The sequence below is a fragment of the Morone saxatilis genome, unplaced genomic scaffold (assembly GCF_004916995.1).
Source record: "Morone saxatilis isolate NCDOM2014 unplaced genomic scaffold, NCSU_SB_2.0 Contig10, whole genome shotgun sequence".
Lineage (NCBI taxonomy): Eukaryota > Metazoa > Chordata > Actinopteri > Moronidae > Morone > Morone saxatilis.
In genome coordinates this window covers 8,614,256-8,633,190 of record NW_023339652.1, presented here as the reverse complement: position 1 = coordinate 8,633,190, position 18,935 = coordinate 8,614,256, and the positions used below count along the sequence as shown (strand labels likewise).

Genomic DNA, 18,935 nt, shown 5'->3' with positions numbered 1-18,935 from the left:
ACACACACACACACAGTTTCCTGGGTGGGTAGAGTCGGGCTGAGACAGTGCTTCGCCTGTGTTCTAATGCAGGCTGCAGAGCATTAGTGAAATGAGATTATCATCGTTCTTACGCAGTGTCTGGGCTGGAGGTGGACAGAGGTGTGAGCTGAGAAGGTGAGGATGCCATTATTAGACTATTAGACTACATTACGGGTGAAGATGCATCACCAGCAACATGTCTGCTGATGCTGAATGAAGCTTTAAGGGAAACTCTGCTTGAGACCCAGATGTGAACTAAGATCGATTTTGTGTTTTGTTTTTTTAAAGTATTTATGTTAAAGTTTTTCTGCATTTTCACAGATGAGAAACTTTTCTGAAGGGTTAGGCAGTGACAGATACATGCAAGTATTCATCTTAAAAAAGCGTCCTTTCAATTTTGCAGGTCACAGAGTCCATTTCCTTGCATGAGAAGGATGTTTTTTTAAGTTGTGACCAACCCTATGCTCAGGACGAGGGGTAGGAGATTATCTCTTGTTAGAGCAAGCGGGGGCTTGGGCCATGAGCAGTTTGTACATATGTGTGCGTGCCCATGTAGGAGTGCGTGTGTGCGGGGGTGTAAGGCCCAGGATGCACGTATTAAGAAACGATTAGTGGAGATTAAAGCTCTGCCCTGGAGTCTGCCTGCACGACTCCAGGCAACAAGAATGACCAACCCCTCCCTTCTCACCCTGCAGTGACCCCCGCGGAGCCAGGCCACTGAAGCCTGGGCTACATCCTTGTCCACGGGCCGCAGAGAATCAATAGCTCTGCCTTCCCTCCGCCCAGTGATCTTCCACCACTAAACATATTGCCCCCAGGATGGAGCACAAGCAGTCTGACTGCCTAGATTGGATGGTTTTAATGACATCCAATCAGGTTCAAAGTCAGTCAGATGGATGTGACGATTGGAAGAGTGCTGCAGTGTGGTGCACGATGTGGTGCACGATGATGTAACTTGTAACAGTGTCACGCAATGCAGCACCACAAGCTCTTTCCTAGGAAAAAATGGCTCTGAGACCTAGATCAGCCCCAGTGCAGGTGAAGTTATCAACCAACAAATATGTATTCACCCAGAACATTTCAACAATGACTACAATTTGGTAAATTCACATTGGTATTCTTAAGAATTTGGCAGTGAATAATAATAAAATAGACCCTAATTAAGATCATTTATGGAAGAAGGAGAGATCAAGTTGATTTTAGTGCATTATTGGTGGTGGTTGTGGCCAAAACTAAAGTACAAAATGTGTGCACAATTGCAACTTCTATTTAGTTAAAGACACTTTTACTAAATGTGGGAGACTGTTAGATCTTAGGAAATAGATTATACTCCAATTTGATCCCAAAATACTATACTAATACTATACAATTCAGTATCTCTTTGTCAACAATGTACTTCCCTTTTATAATACAAAATGCTTTTTCTCATTTAGATTTTCATTTTGCAAATATAGGATGCAGCATGGAGGTCATACTGTTATATTTTGGAATAAAACTCAACAAGAAGGTGTATTTTTCACTTGAAAAGTAGTGTAATTGTTACATTGAGATGAAAAATAATTATAACACATCAAAAACAATGATTTTAGTCTTTTCAACATTTATAACTTAGTCGGAGGTATCTTAAGACTGGAGTGGAAAAGCATCACTTTGAGACAACTTCGTTCTCATTGAACCGGTGCAATATCATAACTCAGAGGGGTTCTGTGTTAATGACAGAGTTAAAGGTTTCAGTGCACTTTGTGTAAGTTTAGCTGAGGATGGATGGTGCAGAGAGAAAGAGAGACAGAGTTAGAGGCTTAGGTAGCATGAGGTGTAGGCCTTTTTCCAAGAAAGCATGCTAATAAGGCCTTCTTAATCTGCTGTGACAGTTTGATGCGCATGCGTTATACAAAGATTCCTCTTGGCTACAAAGACCCACAGCATGCACCTGACTTTTTTTCCAGCTCACACAAGGGGTCCAATCTAAAAATGAGTTGAGAATAAAACATAAGAAGGAAAATGGGATCTTTTCATCTCTGTGAATGCAACCTGGTTCAGCTTTAATCTGGAGAAAGAGCGGGATATACACTGACGCCTGATAGATTAAGGCCTGAACGCTTCTCTCTCTGTTCTACTCTGCAACAGAAGGGCCCGGCTAGCAAATCCCAGGCTTTAAAGCAGAGGAGGTTCAGGCAGCTTATGATGTAATCATAGCCCTGTCTGTCACGGCAGGTTGGGTGGGGGTGCTGTAGGAGAGTGTGGTTATTTGGTTTTGTGGCAACTCTTATCACTGAGGGACAAAATGCCGACAAATGTGGCGTCCTTCAGAAAGGGAAGATGCTGTTATTAAGTTGCCAATATCACAATATCCACAAGGTCTAACATCAAGCTTTCTGTATGCGTGTCTCTTCTGCTATAATGTTGTTGAGTTGCATCTTTATTTGGTAGCTATGAGTATAAGTGAGTTGGCATTAGAAGGTTGCTATTGTTTGGGTCAAGGGTTCATGTTTGAGAAGATATTTAACATTAGTCATCCAACATACTTAACTGTGCAACATCAAACTGATTGCAGCTGTTCGTATTTTAATGTTTATCTGTGATTATCCTAAATATTTTACTTTTAATAGGTTTAATAGCTTATTCGTACATACAGTATATACAGCTGACTACAGTGATTGGTAAGAGTTGTGAGACTTAACAATAAACATGCATTATATGAAACCAAAACAATTACCTAAAAGATGCTAAAAGGCTTTGTAGAGCTTCCATTATCGTGTGTAGTCATTTGATTCAATGTTAATATCAAAGAAATTAACTAATGTTGCTTTAACTTTCTATATGTCCATTAATGGTTACACTTTTGGTTGAACAGTGTACTAATAATCATGAGAGAAACAGAATGAATGGTGAACAGCAGCCTTTTATTGGACTTTTTTAAATAGTGGTGAAAGTTGAACCAAATGTTACAGCTGCATCCACCTACATAAATTCTTGGCAAGCAATTTTGTTGTAAGTTTTAAGGAAATACTTTTTTTGATGTTTGCATCACAAATACTGCAGCTCATGTCCAAGTTTGACTAACTTTCTGTGATGCAGGCCACCGAGTCTTAAGTGACATACAAAGGGTTCATGTTAAAAAAATAACATACCAAGGGATGCTCCTATCCATGCAGTGTAAATAAATGGATTTGGTAGACAAAATGGCTGCTTCGGGAAGTCATCTTAGCAGTCCATCAGTAAAAAACACCTTGATGTATATCCTGAGTCTTCACAAATCTTGGCATGTGCGTGGACTACGGTTAAACAGCACAGGGAAAAGCACACAAGACGACGGTATTCCCAAGTAATATTTCATCATCTAATGTGAGAGATGTCTGGGAGTGTCTCCTGCGCCGATGCTGCTCTGTATACTAACAGGTTTTTAGATGAGTTGAGGTGGTCAGCGTAAAATTTAGAATGGTTATGGATATGGAAAACAGAGGAGTGATTTCTGACTATGGCACTGAATTGTAAATACATCCTAAAAACAAAACGGTACAGTAGCACATAGACGACAATGAAAATTCAGAACAGTGATAGTTACACACTGTGTGACACAGTGGTGGCTTTCCTCCCGAGCTTTTTGGTTCATCTTTGTTTTAAGTAAAGGTTAATTGTAAAGAAATAAATACTAAATATTCAACATCACAGAGCTAAAAAAAAACAAAAAACATGAAGCTAAATGGGAGAAAAATTACACCAACAAAAGCAATCTTTTTACATAGTAAACACAATGAATCGATAACTCACTTTTACTTCCCCTGCAGATGTACATTTAAAAATATATTTGACATTGTACACAGCGTGATGTCTTGGAAAACAGTAGGATAGACAAAACTCCAAGGTGGCCATTCAGTGCCTTCTACTCCTTCCAGGGTTTTAATTGTCACTGTTCCAGGGTCACAACCTCCACCGCCTGGCCGTCCAGCGTGACAGTGTTATCTATGCGTGTGGCAACAGGTGCCATAGCAACCTGGACGGGCCGGTTGCCTTGGGCGAGGCTGGTCACTACAGTCTGGTACATGCTGACCGGGATCTGGACCAGACCTGAGGAGAAGATGCAGAGATATTTTGGATTTAGACACACAGCACCATTAACCTAATTGTGTTAAGGTGGAACACCAAAACAGGATCAACATTACTGTTTTGGTATCCATCTATTTTATCTGTTTTACCCAAGTAGCTGAAATCAGTGCTGAGATAATTACTCAGGTAATCTATTAGTTAGACGGAAAACCAAGTGGCAATAAATCTATTAACTGATTATTAGCTATTAGGTAATTTACCAGGCTGCATCTGGAGATGTGATCATTTAAAATGTAAAGTTTTTCTTTCTTGTCATGTAATTTTAAATTGATTATTTGTAAGTTTTGAACTGTTTGTCAGATAAAACAAGCAAATTGAAGATATTGCCTGAGTGAATAGATAAATAATCAACTGATTATTTAATAATGACAACTATAATTAGTTACAGCTCTAGCTGTGATATTTGAATGTTATCATTTTCCTAATATTCAAGTGTTGGTATCACTTGATATATTGACAGTATTCTGTGGACAAAGTTAGTTATTTTTATTTTTTATTTAGTTAGTTATTAATAATCAACAACAATTTTGACAATCCATTAATCATTCAATTGATTTATTAGTGAAAAATCTGCTGGGCGGAGATTCTGTGTGTGGTTTGGATGAAACAAGCAATATGAAGATATAACTGGGCTTGGACACATTTCTCTTCTGACATTTTATAGACTGAGAAAAGTAATCAACATCTTAATTGCTATTAGTTGCAGCCCGAACAAACAAACCAATACTTCTCGTTCAGCCTCTGGCCAAAAGGAGTTTCTGTTTGACACGGTGCTCGGGAGGCAGTCAGGTCCAGGTAGTTGTCTGTGACAGGAGGCAGCCATCTTACAGAGACGGCATTTCTGAGCAATGGTCCGATTGAACGTTCTCAGCTTGCTTCCCCCCATGCCCAGCTGTGAGTTTGAGTGTATATGTGTATGTGTCTCTGCCTGTAGGGATTACTGCTGCAGTCACGTGGGCCTCTGCCCCACCCTGCAAGCTGTCACGGTGTCACACGCAGGCAAGAAGGTCAGTGTAGGGGATGGCAGTGGCTCATGCCCACTCCCATTACTGTGAGATAAGACACTGGACATTAAATGCACTAAATAGACACTCCCATGAATCCTTTCAAATACATAACTGGTATGATAGAGGGTGGCATTCAAATCAATTCATCTTTCAAGTCTACTAAAATAAACTCCAGCCCCTTTTGTCAGGTTAGCTTGTAATTGTTGGTCCTCTAATGTGAGCCCTTGTAAGCCCACTCGCCAGTGATTTGTGACAGGGTTAAGTTTTGCTGATGCAGGTAATTGTGCTGGCAGTGATTATGGTGGAGGGCTTAGGGAATGGGGCATTGGCCTGGCATGGTGACATACGGACACAGGGCAGTTACTGAGTGAAGTGCCTCATTCGGCCACTCAAACAGAGTTACTTAGACGTCAAGGGCCGTGTCTGGTGTGGTCGTGTGTATGTATTATTGTGTGTGTGTGTCTGCATGCCTGTGTCAGTGAAGGGTCGCTACACAAGCCAATCAGCGGTGTTTAAGCCAGTGCACTTCAAACGATGCCCTCCACTCCTGTGTAGCACTACAGTGATTAGCTAAGGTCAATAGTCGGGAGAAGGACTGGCTTTGGCAGCTCCATTAAGTGAGCTATTGCAGCCAAATGACTCCTTATGGTTTAGGAAGCAAGATGTCACACAACAAAGGCTGCAGATGTAAGATTTGAATAACTTAAATTGACATTATTGTACAAACATATGCTAGCACACTGTACATACTGTTTTATGACGAAGATGATTTGACGAAAATGACGAAATTCAATTTCACTTGCATTGATGTATTAACCTAATATCAATAAAATTCCTGCCATCTTAACACCCTTTTTGGTTTATTTTATCTATAATCTATAAAACATTGCTACATCAAAGCTCTCCCTCGAGAAAAATAGAAGAAATGGAATAATAATAAAACGATTGAAAACTCGACAAGATGTCTGTAGAACTTCCTGTTATCTGCTAGAGATGGACTTTGATGTTGACATTTGTTAGCATTATGAAATGTTGTATCATTGCATTGATTGCGAATTACTATGATTCAAAGCATCTATATTCTAAAAGAAATGATCGAATTGCTTCAGCTTAAGAAATAATCAATATGAAAGGATAATAATAATAAATAATAAAAAATACAACAATGACTCCTTATGCTATGTATTTCCTTAGTTCCACTTGTATATATCTGTATTCGTGTGCAATAGACCACTTACATTTATAGTCTGCATTTGCTAATCATCATCAGATTTGCAGCCTGTCCCCTGATGTTAACTACTGACAAGGAGTAGCTTTACGTTCCACCCTTTGGATATTGACTGAACATATGCTTAAAATGGTTGTTAATGGTATCCAACAAGGATGCGAGTATGTCATTACAAACTCATCCAGTCCCAGCAGACACCCACTGCCACAGCAGTGCATACAGTATGCATGTAGGGAGGCTGACGATAGGGTCATGAAGCTAACATATCATTAAGAGAAGGGAGTATTGCTACAAGACACACACATACACACGCAAACACACCATCTGTCACATCAGCACAGAGTAGATTAGAGTGTAGGAGCTCAGAGGTCTCACCACAGTGCTACTGAAGGAAAGCTTACACTTAGTAAGACTAATTAGAAATGCCATTGGCTGGGGAACACACACAAGTGCCAATTAGTCAAGATGTGATGCCAAAAATGTCTTAATAAATGTAAAAAAAAAAAAAAGAATTCTGTTATTTTATTTTATTTTATAACATCTCAAACACAATATTTGCATCTTCTTTTTGAGAGATCACTGGAGTCAGGGTGAAATAAATATACAAAGTTTGCAGCTGTCAGCATTTTGTGACTTCCACTCAGACCACTGATTTGAATATGTTGAAGTTGAAATGTGGTTTAATCCAGGAAGAGGTTCAACGGCTGTCACACTTACTGTATATAGCAACCACACATGCATTCATACTCATCAGAGGCAGAGGCTGCCCTAAAAGGTGCCAACTGCTCATCGGAAATGAACTAATCCTATTACACACCATCACAGAACGAAAGCTTGACTACTTGGGGTTCAGTATCTTGCTCAAGGACACTTTGACATGCGGACTGGAGGAGCTGGGGATCGAACAGCCAACCCTCTGATTCGTAAAATGATCCGCTCTACTTCCTGAACCACAGCTGCATTTATATTTCTTTATTTTGAAAATCATACAATACAATGAGACACATTTTATAGGTGCATAATTTACACTTAACAGTTAACAGACATAAAACAGGGACAAATTGCACCCAGGTGCAAAACTTTATGGGCGTGACTGCACTGTAATATCATAGTGCAATGTCCTTTATGAATCGGATCTTGAGATGGGGCAGATGGAGGTTGCAAGTGATGTGCAAGTTATGATATGACTGTTTGTAAACTCACTGCACAGTGTAATTTGACACAAAATATCAAACTAAATTGTCCTCTGGTGCCATAGACAAATTCCGTCATTTGAAGTGTTTTTTTCATTTTGTCCCAGTCATGTTGATTATACACATTGATAAATATATATACCTGTGGCATCTTGAACCCCTGCAAGTGCCCCAACAGCAGCTGCTGTCTCTGCCAGGACAATCTGCCCTCCGCCTTGTAGAGTGGCTTCTGCCAATGTTGCCACCGCATGAGCTGCTGCCTCACTGCAAAACACACAAACACATACATCAGATATAGTTTACAATATGTAAAAAAGGGCAAATATACCTTTTCTGTGCTTACAATTTAAAATAAAAACACACACAAAACACCCTATATATATATATATATATTATATATATGATATATATAAATAATAAGGCTTGCGATCATCATTCGGTACAAAGGTGTACAACACACACACACAACACACACCACGACCACACACAACACACACACACACACACAGTCTGCTCACAAAGACAAGGGTTATTAGAGAGATGTGGGGTGAAGAGGTAGGAGTGTATGAGCTGTAAGAGGCTTTTCTAGTCTGGACTTATGGAGAATCTGTCACATCTCCCTAAAGGCCAGGTGCTACGGGTCTAACAAAGCAGTTTTATTAACCAGATCTATCCAGTGGAATTACCACGAGCCTATTACCACACCAGCTTCGTTATGAACTAATGGAACTGTTCACAGCTTGGACTTATAATCACATCTGAGATAGAACTACAGACGGACAGATAAGGAGAAGGAGGAGCTGAGACAGACAGAGACAGTAAGCAGTGATGATGCATTCACACTGCGGTTTTATGTGGATGACACCCAACTGCATGTTGTTCTGTAGGAAGATGGCAGTAGAGTCTGGCAACATTGGTATTAAAATACTTTTTTATCAAGTTTCAGTAACAGTTTTTATGTATTTTGATCAATTTTCCATCAATTGCGAAGCCAAAGAATACATTTTACAGTTTTTCTGTTAAGAGGTAAACATTTTGTGCAATCAATGAAGATTAAATGGCCAAATCTTGGCAATGAGAGGGATTTACTAATAGTGTTTTGCAGTTGACCACAGCTGATATGATATGGTGTCATTTTTGGTCACAATGTCAACACAGCAGAAAAGACAGCAAGAGAAAGAGGCTCTATTCTCCCTCTGGAGCTGGAAAACAGAGACAAAATGTTCCAGAGCCTGTGGAGCAGAGAGCCCAGAGTAGCTTAGCACAGGTAAACAGGGGAGAGGAGGGGAGAGGAAGGAGGACTCAGGTGGGTGCAGGTAACAAGCCCCAATGGGACATACCCATACAGATATGAAATTATTGCCTTGACACTACTACTGTGAAAAAACAAAAATGTCAGCATCTCAGCAAGCCTGACTGATGAATTTGCAGAGTTAAAGACCTTTTAGATTATAAGAAAGAAAGACCAGAAGAATCAAAGGTGTAGATCAGGAAGTGGCTATGGCTAGCTACAAGTCTATAGGTTTTAGCTGCAACCAATGACTACTAACAATTCTTTTTAATGAGCACACATTCAACTTTCAACTTGCTTGTATTCCTGCTTTGTAATCAGATCCTGCAGACACTTGGTCCTCCATGGGAAATGGTTTAAGACCCTGTTGTAGATCCCATCTGAATACAATCATGTGTGGCTGATTTGCCTCCAGAAAAACATTATAAAAGCAACATGTACCTGTACATGTTTTACTACTGAGTGGTTGCAGTTAAGACATTTGTCACTGTTGATAGTATTATGATTGAAAACAGGACTGTTTCCTGAATCTGCAGTCACCCTTCAAACGAGGGTCAGCATACTGTTTCCTTAACTCTCACAATCTATTAATTACAGCTTCAATTACAAGTTCTAAATGCCATTTTATTTAAAACCTTTTCTGACTTAATCGCACTAATTAGCAGTCAATCTTTTAACGCCTGCCTGTTTTTGCAATAAACAGAATTATACAGAGCTGTTAGCACATGGAAATATGTGGCTAACAACCAATTTAATGGTTGTGCACCTTTGCACGCTGCCTCTATAAAAGCTACAGGCTAATTAATTAGGCGCTGAACTAGGAAGAGAGGCAGTTGACTCTCCAGGGGAACCCAGTGACCCGCTCTGACAGCTGTCTCATTCTCATCCAATTGTTAGAGCTGCCGAGTAATTACAGAGTCTTCTTTGGCTCTGCAGTGTTTGCTGGCTCCAACACTAGTAAGTGAAGACCATGGAGGATTGTGTCAGTGAACGTTAAATACCAAATCCCCATTTTTTGTTAAAAAAGTGGGAACAATTCTACAGTGACAGCTTTATGCTGTCATTTCTGCTTTTTTGTTGCAAACAATCCAACCTCCATTTCCCCCTTTGTCAGGTGTGAGGAAACATTTGTGAGCTGAGGATATGCGCCATACACACACTTGAAATCTATAAGTGATCTACTTCAGTTCTCAATAAAATTCATGACATCCACCTAAAATAGATTCTCCAAATGAGAATGCTCCTGAACAATTGTAGATCTGAATATGAACATTTACAATCTCTTATACACAAAGCCCCCATGTAAGTATGCTTTTTTAGTCTAACTCTATAGATAAGCATTTCTTTCTCATGTTGCCTTCATGCCCCACAAAGTCAAAGCCAAATAAATAACACAACATTTTTTATTTAGTTGTGACTTTAAAAGCCTTGTTCCTCCATGACCTTGCAAAATAACTTCTTCACCTCAGCCATCCTCACCTGTTTAGAGCCATTGTGACGGTGGCTCCGGGCTGCATCTCCTGACTGGCAGCGACGGCGGCTTCAGCCAGGGACGCTACCGCCTGCGTAGCCTCTGAGGCCTGAGTGGTTTGGATCGTCATCTCGCCACCTTGGAGAGTGGCCCAGTTCTGCTCCACCTGAAGAGGAACAATACAACTTTATACAGAAAGCAAATGAGGATCAGCAGTATAGAAATAAATAATTGGGTGAAGATTGCTGTTAATGGATGGCTGGTCTTCTGGCTTTTGATTTTGTGGTGCTGAATGGACAGCTCCCACTAAGTGCACTTCATTGAAATTTGCTGCATATTCTTTTTTTTCTATGACTCAGCCATTAGTGGCACTTTTCCTTGTTATATATATATATATCAATTTATGTGTTTTGCAATTAAAGGAGTGGTTCATTTAGAGTTTATTACAGTAGTCTAGAGGCCAGAAATGTGTATATACTTATAGAGAATAATAATAAAGTGATTTAGAGTTATATGTTTATTCATGTGGGGGTTACCTCTCCATCAGTCACAGTGGAGTAGTTGACCTGTGCCACCGTCACACCGGGCAGCTCTGATGCATCTGCCAGGGTGGCTACTGTGTGTCCCGTACCAACCTGAGAGAGGGTTACAGTCACAAAAAAACAAAAACGTGAATGGGCAGGGTATTAAACCTTAGGATTACTGTATCAGATTTTAATTTGAATCCCAAAGACCATCATGTTGGAAGCAGCAACTGAAATGCACCTGGATGAGCGAGACTGTTCCGTCAGGGTTGTTGATGGTCTGTACCACAGTTTGTGAGGGCACAAGGTGAGCGATGCTCTGCGCAGTGGTCAGGTGGTGCTGGGTGGGGGCTGTCGTGGTTATCTGTTGGTCTTCAAAAGCATACAGCAGATCCTCACGGCCGTGCTGCTTGTAGCAGTTCTTAACGATGGTTCGCAACGCCTGCGTCCAAGACACCTTAGGAAACAGAAATACAAGTTAATATGGCAGATAATATGTTTGTTAACTATCCATATAGTGAAAAAATTGAGACTTAACAAGAACAAATGTCATTGGGAGGAAGGGGCAATGCAAAACAGTATTTTCCTGCAGAGATCGACAAAGTATCGACAGATCATTACACCAGTATTTCTCTCACCCTCTGTTTCTGCTCTTCTGTGCGGACGTCACTGCGGACGTTGGCCCAAGGGATGTCCTCAGGCCACCACACTGGCTTGCAGCTCTCCTTTCCCCAGCCAGGCTTCCCTCTGCCTGTCGAGTACTTCAGCATTTCTGGGATGAACGCTCGCAACTGGGCCTGAAGCAAAATGGACAGATGCATGGAGTAAGGAAATGATACACACACCAAAACTCTAAAGTGGAAAGCTGCAGTGACTCCCTCACACACACATAAGCACACACGCCCTTGAGCAGGCAGCAGGAGGTGCGTATTGATCGGGTACCTGCTGCCGGGTGCTGAGGTGGTCATGGCCTGCAAATAGAAACAGGCTTTCTAAAAGGAGAACAATGCGATCATGTTTATTAACAGACCAATCTATGGCGGTGGCTCCAGACACTATGGGAACATCAGGGGTGATCAGACACAGTCCAGCAGTCAACCTGTCCTAGGAAGGCCTCCAGTACACTCAGCGTAGGTATTAACAAGGACAAGCTGGTCAATATTGTTCAAAAAGAAAATCAATGTCAAACAAAAACATTAGATTAAGTTTGATCACTCATAGAGACTCAAGTTGTTACTGTGGATTGATTTTATCAATGAGTGCTTGTCTATTATATTTGAGTGTCCCATTCACAAACAATGGAGTAAGGGAGTCAAGCTTCTTTAGTGCAGGTCCTTAAAACTAAAATTGTGTGTAATTGTGGGCTTATTGCTTTGTCCTAGAGTTAAGAGACCAGCACTTAAATAGGATGTCCATTATTTATATTGCAGAGGTAGGGCTTATTATTTTCACTAATTGTTAAAAAGGAAATGAATTGGTAGCACCTGACCTGAACATTTTTCCAGATAACCCAAAGAGAGCTTTCATACACCTAATGTATTCTAAGTGTGCTTATTTTCCTATACTGATTGCCTGGTCTGCCATGTTGCATGATAGGTCTGCAGAAGTTTGCATTGTGCCCCAAAGCAGGGAAAGAAAATGAGAGAAAGGTCTTAATCTAACCTCATTTCCTTGCTATTGATCATCAACCAACATACATGCTTCACGTGCAGCAGTGAGCTGCATGCATATCCACTCACCACTTCCAGAGCGAGCATACACTCACACTCACTGACAGGCTTGGGTGGGGTTTAGTGCCAATGTCCTCAGTGTCCTGGTAATATGCAAGCATCACCGGGGGGATTATATTGCACAATGAGGCACTGCAGCGTCTGCCTGCCTTGACATCACAGGCTAAATTTGGTTCCAGGAGAAATAAATCCCTCCCTCCTCCCTCCCTCAGACCCCCATTTCTAACTGACAACCACAAACCACCTATACATGGTTCCTCAGTGCAGCACACAAAGAAATATGACAAAATGAACCTTGATAGAAAATGGATGGTCAATACAAGACCTGCTTTGGAAAAACAAACACCCAGGGGCTGCAGTAAATGCTCTTCACTTCCGCCAACACTTACTGACAGAACAATTTGGATTAGCCCCAGAAAAAAGGACTTAGTAACAAAAAGATGCTTGCATTTCCACCTGTGGCTGGTCCATGTGTGGATGTATGTGGATGCATGTGCCCTAGGCCAGATGGCCTAATTACAGTGGCTAGTGAGTTAAGTGGCATGTTGTCCTTGCACCCACCACCCTACCCCCCAATGCTAATCCTCCAAGCAATGGTCCAATCAGCATTTAGGAAGGCGGCTATGTTGCCGGGTCCCTGGCCCTAACAAGGCTAGGGGGTAATTATGGGCTCAGGCTAGACCCGGGATCACCTGCTACAGATGCCCCATATATCGGACTGACTAGGGCATCTGCCTGTATCACTAAACCTTACTTGGGACTTCTTCAGCAGCACAAAACCTACTGAGAAGAGTAAGGCCTTCCTGATATGCATCACAAGCACTAAATCTGATTCATCTCCTTTTCATGCAGCCTTCTCATTATCAAACTTGCCCTTTCTAAGGTTGATCGACCTTTCCCAGAGGGACCTGACAACATCCTCTTTCAAACAATTGGCACACACATACCTCTAAAAACACCATCCCCCACACCTTCCCACCTGGCTTGCACCAAGCTGAGTGAGGCAACAGGTTACTCATGATAGTCTCATCCTACAACCTCCAGAAAAACAAGCACCAACTAACACCTGCCCTCCAAGGACACATCTGGCTTTGGGATTGGCTACCGTGCTCCAAGGGTTGAGGACCGTCTCTGAGGGCCGCTGTCATGCTGGCTACTCATGACGATGATCCAGAGAATGCGTCAGCAGCACTGGGAAGGCAGAGTAAACAAGCTGGGTTCCCTCGGGTGAAAAGAGGACTCAGGCTGCCAATGGTGCTAATGTTGCAGTGAAAGGCCTACCAAGAGCTCTGCACAGCCTCTTGCTGATACCATAGCCTGTCTAGTAAAGGGAGGAGGCTTGGCTTGTCTTCAGATGCAGACACTACCTATGCATCATGCATTACTGTATTCCTGAATTACAATGCTGAAGTCACTTTTTATCATTAAAATTAATTCATGTATTTTAGAAATAATTACGTGTTGGTATGCATGACTCAAACTCATTAAGTGACAGTGACGGGCATGTCAAAGAAGATAAAATTGGATTGCTTGACCTTGATACATACAGCTAGCTAAGCTCTTGCTACCAAACAAGACACACAAAAAAAAAACAGTCTGTGATTTGGATTTGTTGCCAACTGGTGCCCTCTGCTGGGACAAACTGGGTTATTTTACTTGGAGGGTTTGGACCACAATAGATAAGCGGGGAGAGCTTCGAGTCTAACCTGTGTCATCTTGTCCACAGAGACAGGGATGCCATCAATGGTGAGAGGGGGCAGCTCTGAGGCCAGATCTCCCCCGGCAGGGGCATGTTCAGCCAGAGCGTTCTCCAGATCCTCCAACATCATGCCCTTATACTTCCTGACCTGGAGGATAGAAAGACAGTTTTGGCACAGTGTTTCAGTTTAGTGCTGGAACTAAATCAGATGTGATAAGAGATTAATGGTTAACTGGAAGACCAAGTAAAATTACCAAACATTTGCTGATAAACATCTTCACATATGCAAAGAATTTCTTGCCTTTCTTTGTTTTATAGCATTATAAATTGAATTTATCCTTTCTTTTACACTGTCAGAATTTGAGGCTCTCAATTTGGATTTATGATGGACTATTTTTGACATACAAATTAAATGACTACTAACAAAGAGATTTGAACCTTATTCTATAATCTTTTGTGAGAGAGGAATGTACAACGTACATCTTTGTAAAATATGCAGTAGCATGTTGCAGTAATTAAGAGGTTGGAGAGTTTCATTGTGCAGCGGACAAATGTGTTCAACTTGCTGACTGTAAAACTCACCACATTCTCAAGGGGAGCAGCACCAAACACCTTGAACACAGGGTTGGGTTTGGAGGGAGAGATACACAGCACTATAGCCTGTTGGCCCACTCTGGTGGTGTACTCATCCAGGGTGGCTCGCAGTTTCCTGTAAACACACACAATATTCTTTACCTCCTGGTTCAGAATAAAAACCATAAAGTACAAAACCAACTCTGTCTGAGAGTGAACAATCACGTCAGATGCTGAAAGTGACATTTTAGTCATTGTAACTGTTGAGGGAGAATATATATGGGGAAAGTTGGCCTGTTGGTGTTTAGAGCTCACCTGAGCAGACGAGTCTGCTGCCTTTTGCGGATGGACGGGTTGGATTCAAAGATATGAGGCCTCTTTCTTTTCTTACCAGTTGCCACGGCAGCAGCAGCAGCCATTCCTACTGGCCCTGAGAGAGAGAGAGAGAGAGAGAGAGAGAGAGAGAGAGAACATTTGTCTGTTAGTAAAAGTAGAGGATAGTAATCAGAACAAACAACATTCAGTAGATTGATTCTGAATGTTGTTGTTTTCCTCCCTGATTTGATTGATCTTGAATGTATGGCCTATAGAGTATGGGTGTTATTATTCAAATTTTTTTTTTTTAATTAAATATGAATAAGGATGAAACAGGTTTAAAATGGAATAGAATTGCTGGCTCACTAGCACCAACTTAAAAGGGAAAAGACAAAGAGTGTCTTGAGTGGAGGCAATACAGTGCACTGCCTCCACAAAACAGTGCACTGGCACCACCTGCTGTTCAGTTAAAAGCTTTACACTGAATTAAGGCCACAATGGATGTTTTACTGGATAAGCAGAACTCAAGAGATGCAAGATAGAAAAAAACATCTGCTAAAAACACAGAAACAGAAGGTCTTATTTGTTTTAATCAGATGATGTTCTTTGTGCCACACGGTCTAAGACAAGGGATGCAGCTTCAACTCAACTCAGTGTAAATGAGAAATAATATCAACACAGACAAAATCTCAGCCAGAACCTCACAGAATATTAAAGTACTGCCAGACATTGGTTGGAAAACCTACTTAAGCATTATTGGATGCTCCTTATCAAATAAGATTTCTCCTTACTGGGTAGAGTCTAGACATACCTGCAGCAGCCAGGTGGGCGGTGACCTCGTCAGTACCAGCCGAGTTGAGGATGTCCGTGTCATCGTAAGGATCATCATCCGGTGAGGATGTTGAGTCTTCTTCCGCGCTCAGCATGGATGCTTCAGTAAAGGTGGCCACATGTACCTATACACAGCAATCATCCAAGTTGAATAGGTCTAAACTTCTAAACAAAATATCATAGTACTCATATCTGACTGAGGTGTTCTGTTCTAGTCCAATAACCTAACTAGCAGGTAAAACAATGTGACTTGAGCTAAGAAAGATTATTCCTGGTTTCCACTGTTTAAATACTTAGTCACTATTGCCTCTAAGTGCACCTGCTGGACCTGTTGGCTGACGGCACTGGCCTCGATGGTGGTCATGTGTTCTGTCTGGTGAACGACGTGTTCGTCCATTATTAGCCACCTGGTCAACACAGCTGGATCCGTGGTACAATGACTGAGGAGAGAAAGAGGAAAAGAAGCGATGCAACATAAGATAATGATAGTGGAGCCGTTTCATCCCTGTATGGTTGCCTGACTAAATTCCATCTAATCATTATAATACACACAACTTGTTATAAATTGGAGTTATTCCTGATGTATTGACTACTGATATACAGCTTAGCAGATGCATATTATTGTATATACACAATGTAATGTATCATGTACTACCAGCTGTCCTCAAAATCTACTTTTTATATACTGCAAGATGTGTTCATAATATGACAGCATCATGTTGGTCAGAAACAAAACAAAAAGTAGTATGTTGTTATTATTTTGTATTTGTATGTGAAGTTGAGTGCACCATAAATGTTAGGACAAAACATTATCCTTTATTGTCTAAGTAAATAAAATTATCCATAGTGTAAAAATGTGGGTGTTATCTTTGTGTTTCTTGTCTTTGAGTACACTGATTGCACCACCACTGCTCTGCCTCTAGAGGGCTTCATACTGTATCAATAATAGTTTCATTTGGGACATCACTGTAATTCAAAGCATGAAAATGTTTTACCCCCCCCATAATAGGTCTTACAAGAGATTTACAAGATGCATTCAACACATTAATAGATAAGTTGGCACTATTTAGATACATAACTTCATACCCAACTGATTAAAAGGGAACTCCTGATAGTAAGATAGTAAGTAAGCAGGTTTATCTGCAGTCGCAGTTGGAGGCAGTAAGTGTGTGTATATCCACTGGTGAATGGCATACGTGTGTGAAATGCTGTGGTATTATAGTCTGACAGAGGGGTGGGAATCAATCATACAATAAGGTTCAACTAAACACACACATAATATGCTTTTGTTTACTTAGAAATCCATAAATCAAACAATATATTGTTGTGACTGGCGTAGAAAAGTCCCTTGAGTGAAATGAACCACTGAGGCAGTTTAATGAGGATAACAATGGTGACATATTATCAGCTTGTATATGGAATATTTATGTGAACAAAAAAAAAAAAACCAGGAACTGTCTTATCAGTCAAAATGTTGTCATTAAGTGCAGTCAGACAGCTTTATTTGCATCCAATATCCACCGACTACATGTACTGTAGCTGCTGATAGGATCAATGGGATGATAACAGAATGGGTGCACGACTCAACAATAACATTGATGTTTCATCCTATCCATGTCTTGCAATAAGGATAATCTCCACAGCACCTTGTAAGTAGGTAAAAATACTCTTATTAAACAGGCAACCGTGTTGCTGAAGCGGTGCAGGGGGGTAATGTTAGCCGATTTGCCGGCTCGGTTGACAAACGACTGCCAAACCGAGCTAAGCTAGCAATGTCCTACATTTGGCTAATAAGCTAGCTAGCTCACAATTTGGCAGTGTAGCTTCGGCCATCTGAATGGACAATGACTGTGATCGAGAGCAGCAGTCGTGTGGTTGATGTTCGGAAACTGAGAAACAATAAATTCATTCAGTGTAACAATGGGAGGTAAAGCGTAGTAACTCAGCAGCTAGCATTAAACCCGCGCAATATGAAACAAAACACAGAGCTACAACAGGCCCGAGCGGCCTGCGTCTCGTCCACAGCTCTTCTACACTCTACGAGCTTGTTGTCGATACGCGCCTGGCAAATGATTCCTTTCATAAAGCCACATATGCGCCATAACGCAGCTCCAGTCAACATCTAAACAATCTGCATCTTTCACCCCGACGCTGCCGGGTTCGATGATGCGGCTGCGCCGGGGCTGAAATAAATGGAGATTGCGCGGTAGGGCACTAACCTCAGAGCGGCTGCGCTACTTCGGGCCTGCGCCGTACAGCGGGATGGAGCCGAGAATGGAGGACAGAGGGGAGCCAGCAGCAAACACAGCGCAGACCGCACACAATACTGAGCTGCACTGGTGATGCCTTCAGGTGCCGCTCCTATCTCCCAGAGTCACACTTCATACGTTCAGACATGCATTTTGAAGCGCAGAAGCACATCTGTCGGTGGTTATTGCTTATTCCTTCTGTTTTGTAAGAAGGGGACATTGTGCTGGTGGATATACTTATTATTATTATTATGGTGTCGTGCCACAATTACAAGAAAATATGCAACAGAAATGTAGTTAAAGTTGTCAGTAGTTGCAAATCGCAAGGGACTGTATAATGAAACTCTAGTATATAAAGTATTTAGTTTTTTTTTTTTGCAAAATTCATAAAGTAAAAGTAAAAAACAAACAAACAAAGAAATAGAAAATACGAACCATAGGTGTGGGGCAAGGCAAGTTTTTTTTTTGTTTAGTACTACATTTCAAGCCCAAAGACGACTTTAAATTGTCTCACATAATGCATTAAAAACATTAAAACGGAAGTACGGTACTTAAGGCCAAAATAAATTACACCAATCACCTCTTCTGACAAAGTTCCCATGTTTCACTGGCGACACGTCGCATTTAGGAAACTCTGGTATCGTAATGTCTCCTTCCAGTGACAGCGATGTGCCTTTTTATTCACTCAACAACTCC

General features: G+C 41.2%; 1 protein-coding gene across 2 annotated transcripts; it reads right to left on the bottom strand.

Moving 5' to 3' along the window:
• Positions 1 to 2,892: 2,892 nt before the first annotated feature.
• On the bottom strand, positions 2,893 to 18,344 carry nrf1 (nuclear respiratory factor 1). Of its 2 annotated transcripts, none has more exons than XM_035676750.1 (12): positions 18,210 to 18,344; positions 16,319 to 16,430; positions 15,971 to 16,115; positions 15,160 to 15,274; positions 14,854 to 14,980; positions 14,279 to 14,419; positions 11,481 to 11,639; positions 11,084 to 11,299; positions 10,855 to 10,953; positions 10,327 to 10,484; positions 7,699 to 7,820; positions 2,893 to 4,089 (listed from the first exon to the last, which is right to left on the bottom strand). In XM_035676750.1, the coding sequence occupies exons 2-12, from the start codon at positions 16,385 to 16,387 to the stop codon at positions 3,929 to 3,931; spliced, it is 1,512 nt and encodes a 503-aa protein (XP_035532643.1). In that variant the 5' UTR covers positions 16,388 to 16,430; positions 18,210 to 18,344; the 3' UTR covers positions 2,893 to 3,928. The 2 variants fall into 2 exon arrangements, with proteins under 2 accessions (XP_035532643.1, XP_035532637.1); XM_035676744.1 differs by having other exon boundaries at positions 2,894 to 4,089; positions 16,310 to 16,430.
• Positions 18,345 to 18,935: the final 591 nt, after the last annotated feature.

Excerpts from the sequence above, each read along its gene's own strand:
- nrf1 (XM_035676744.1), bottom strand. The coding sequence starts at position 16,387 with ATGGACGAACACGTCGTTCACCAGACAGAACACATGACCACCATCGAG. Across the intron at positions 10,954-11,083 it reads GAACAGTCTCGCTCATCCAG|GTTGGTACGGGACACACAGT; the intron begins GTGCATTTCAGT and ends ACCCTCTCTCAG. Across the intron at positions 4,090-7,698 it reads AGGGGTTCAAGATGCCACAG|GTCTGGTCCAGATCCCGGTC; the intron begins GTATATATATTT and ends TCTTCTCCTCAG.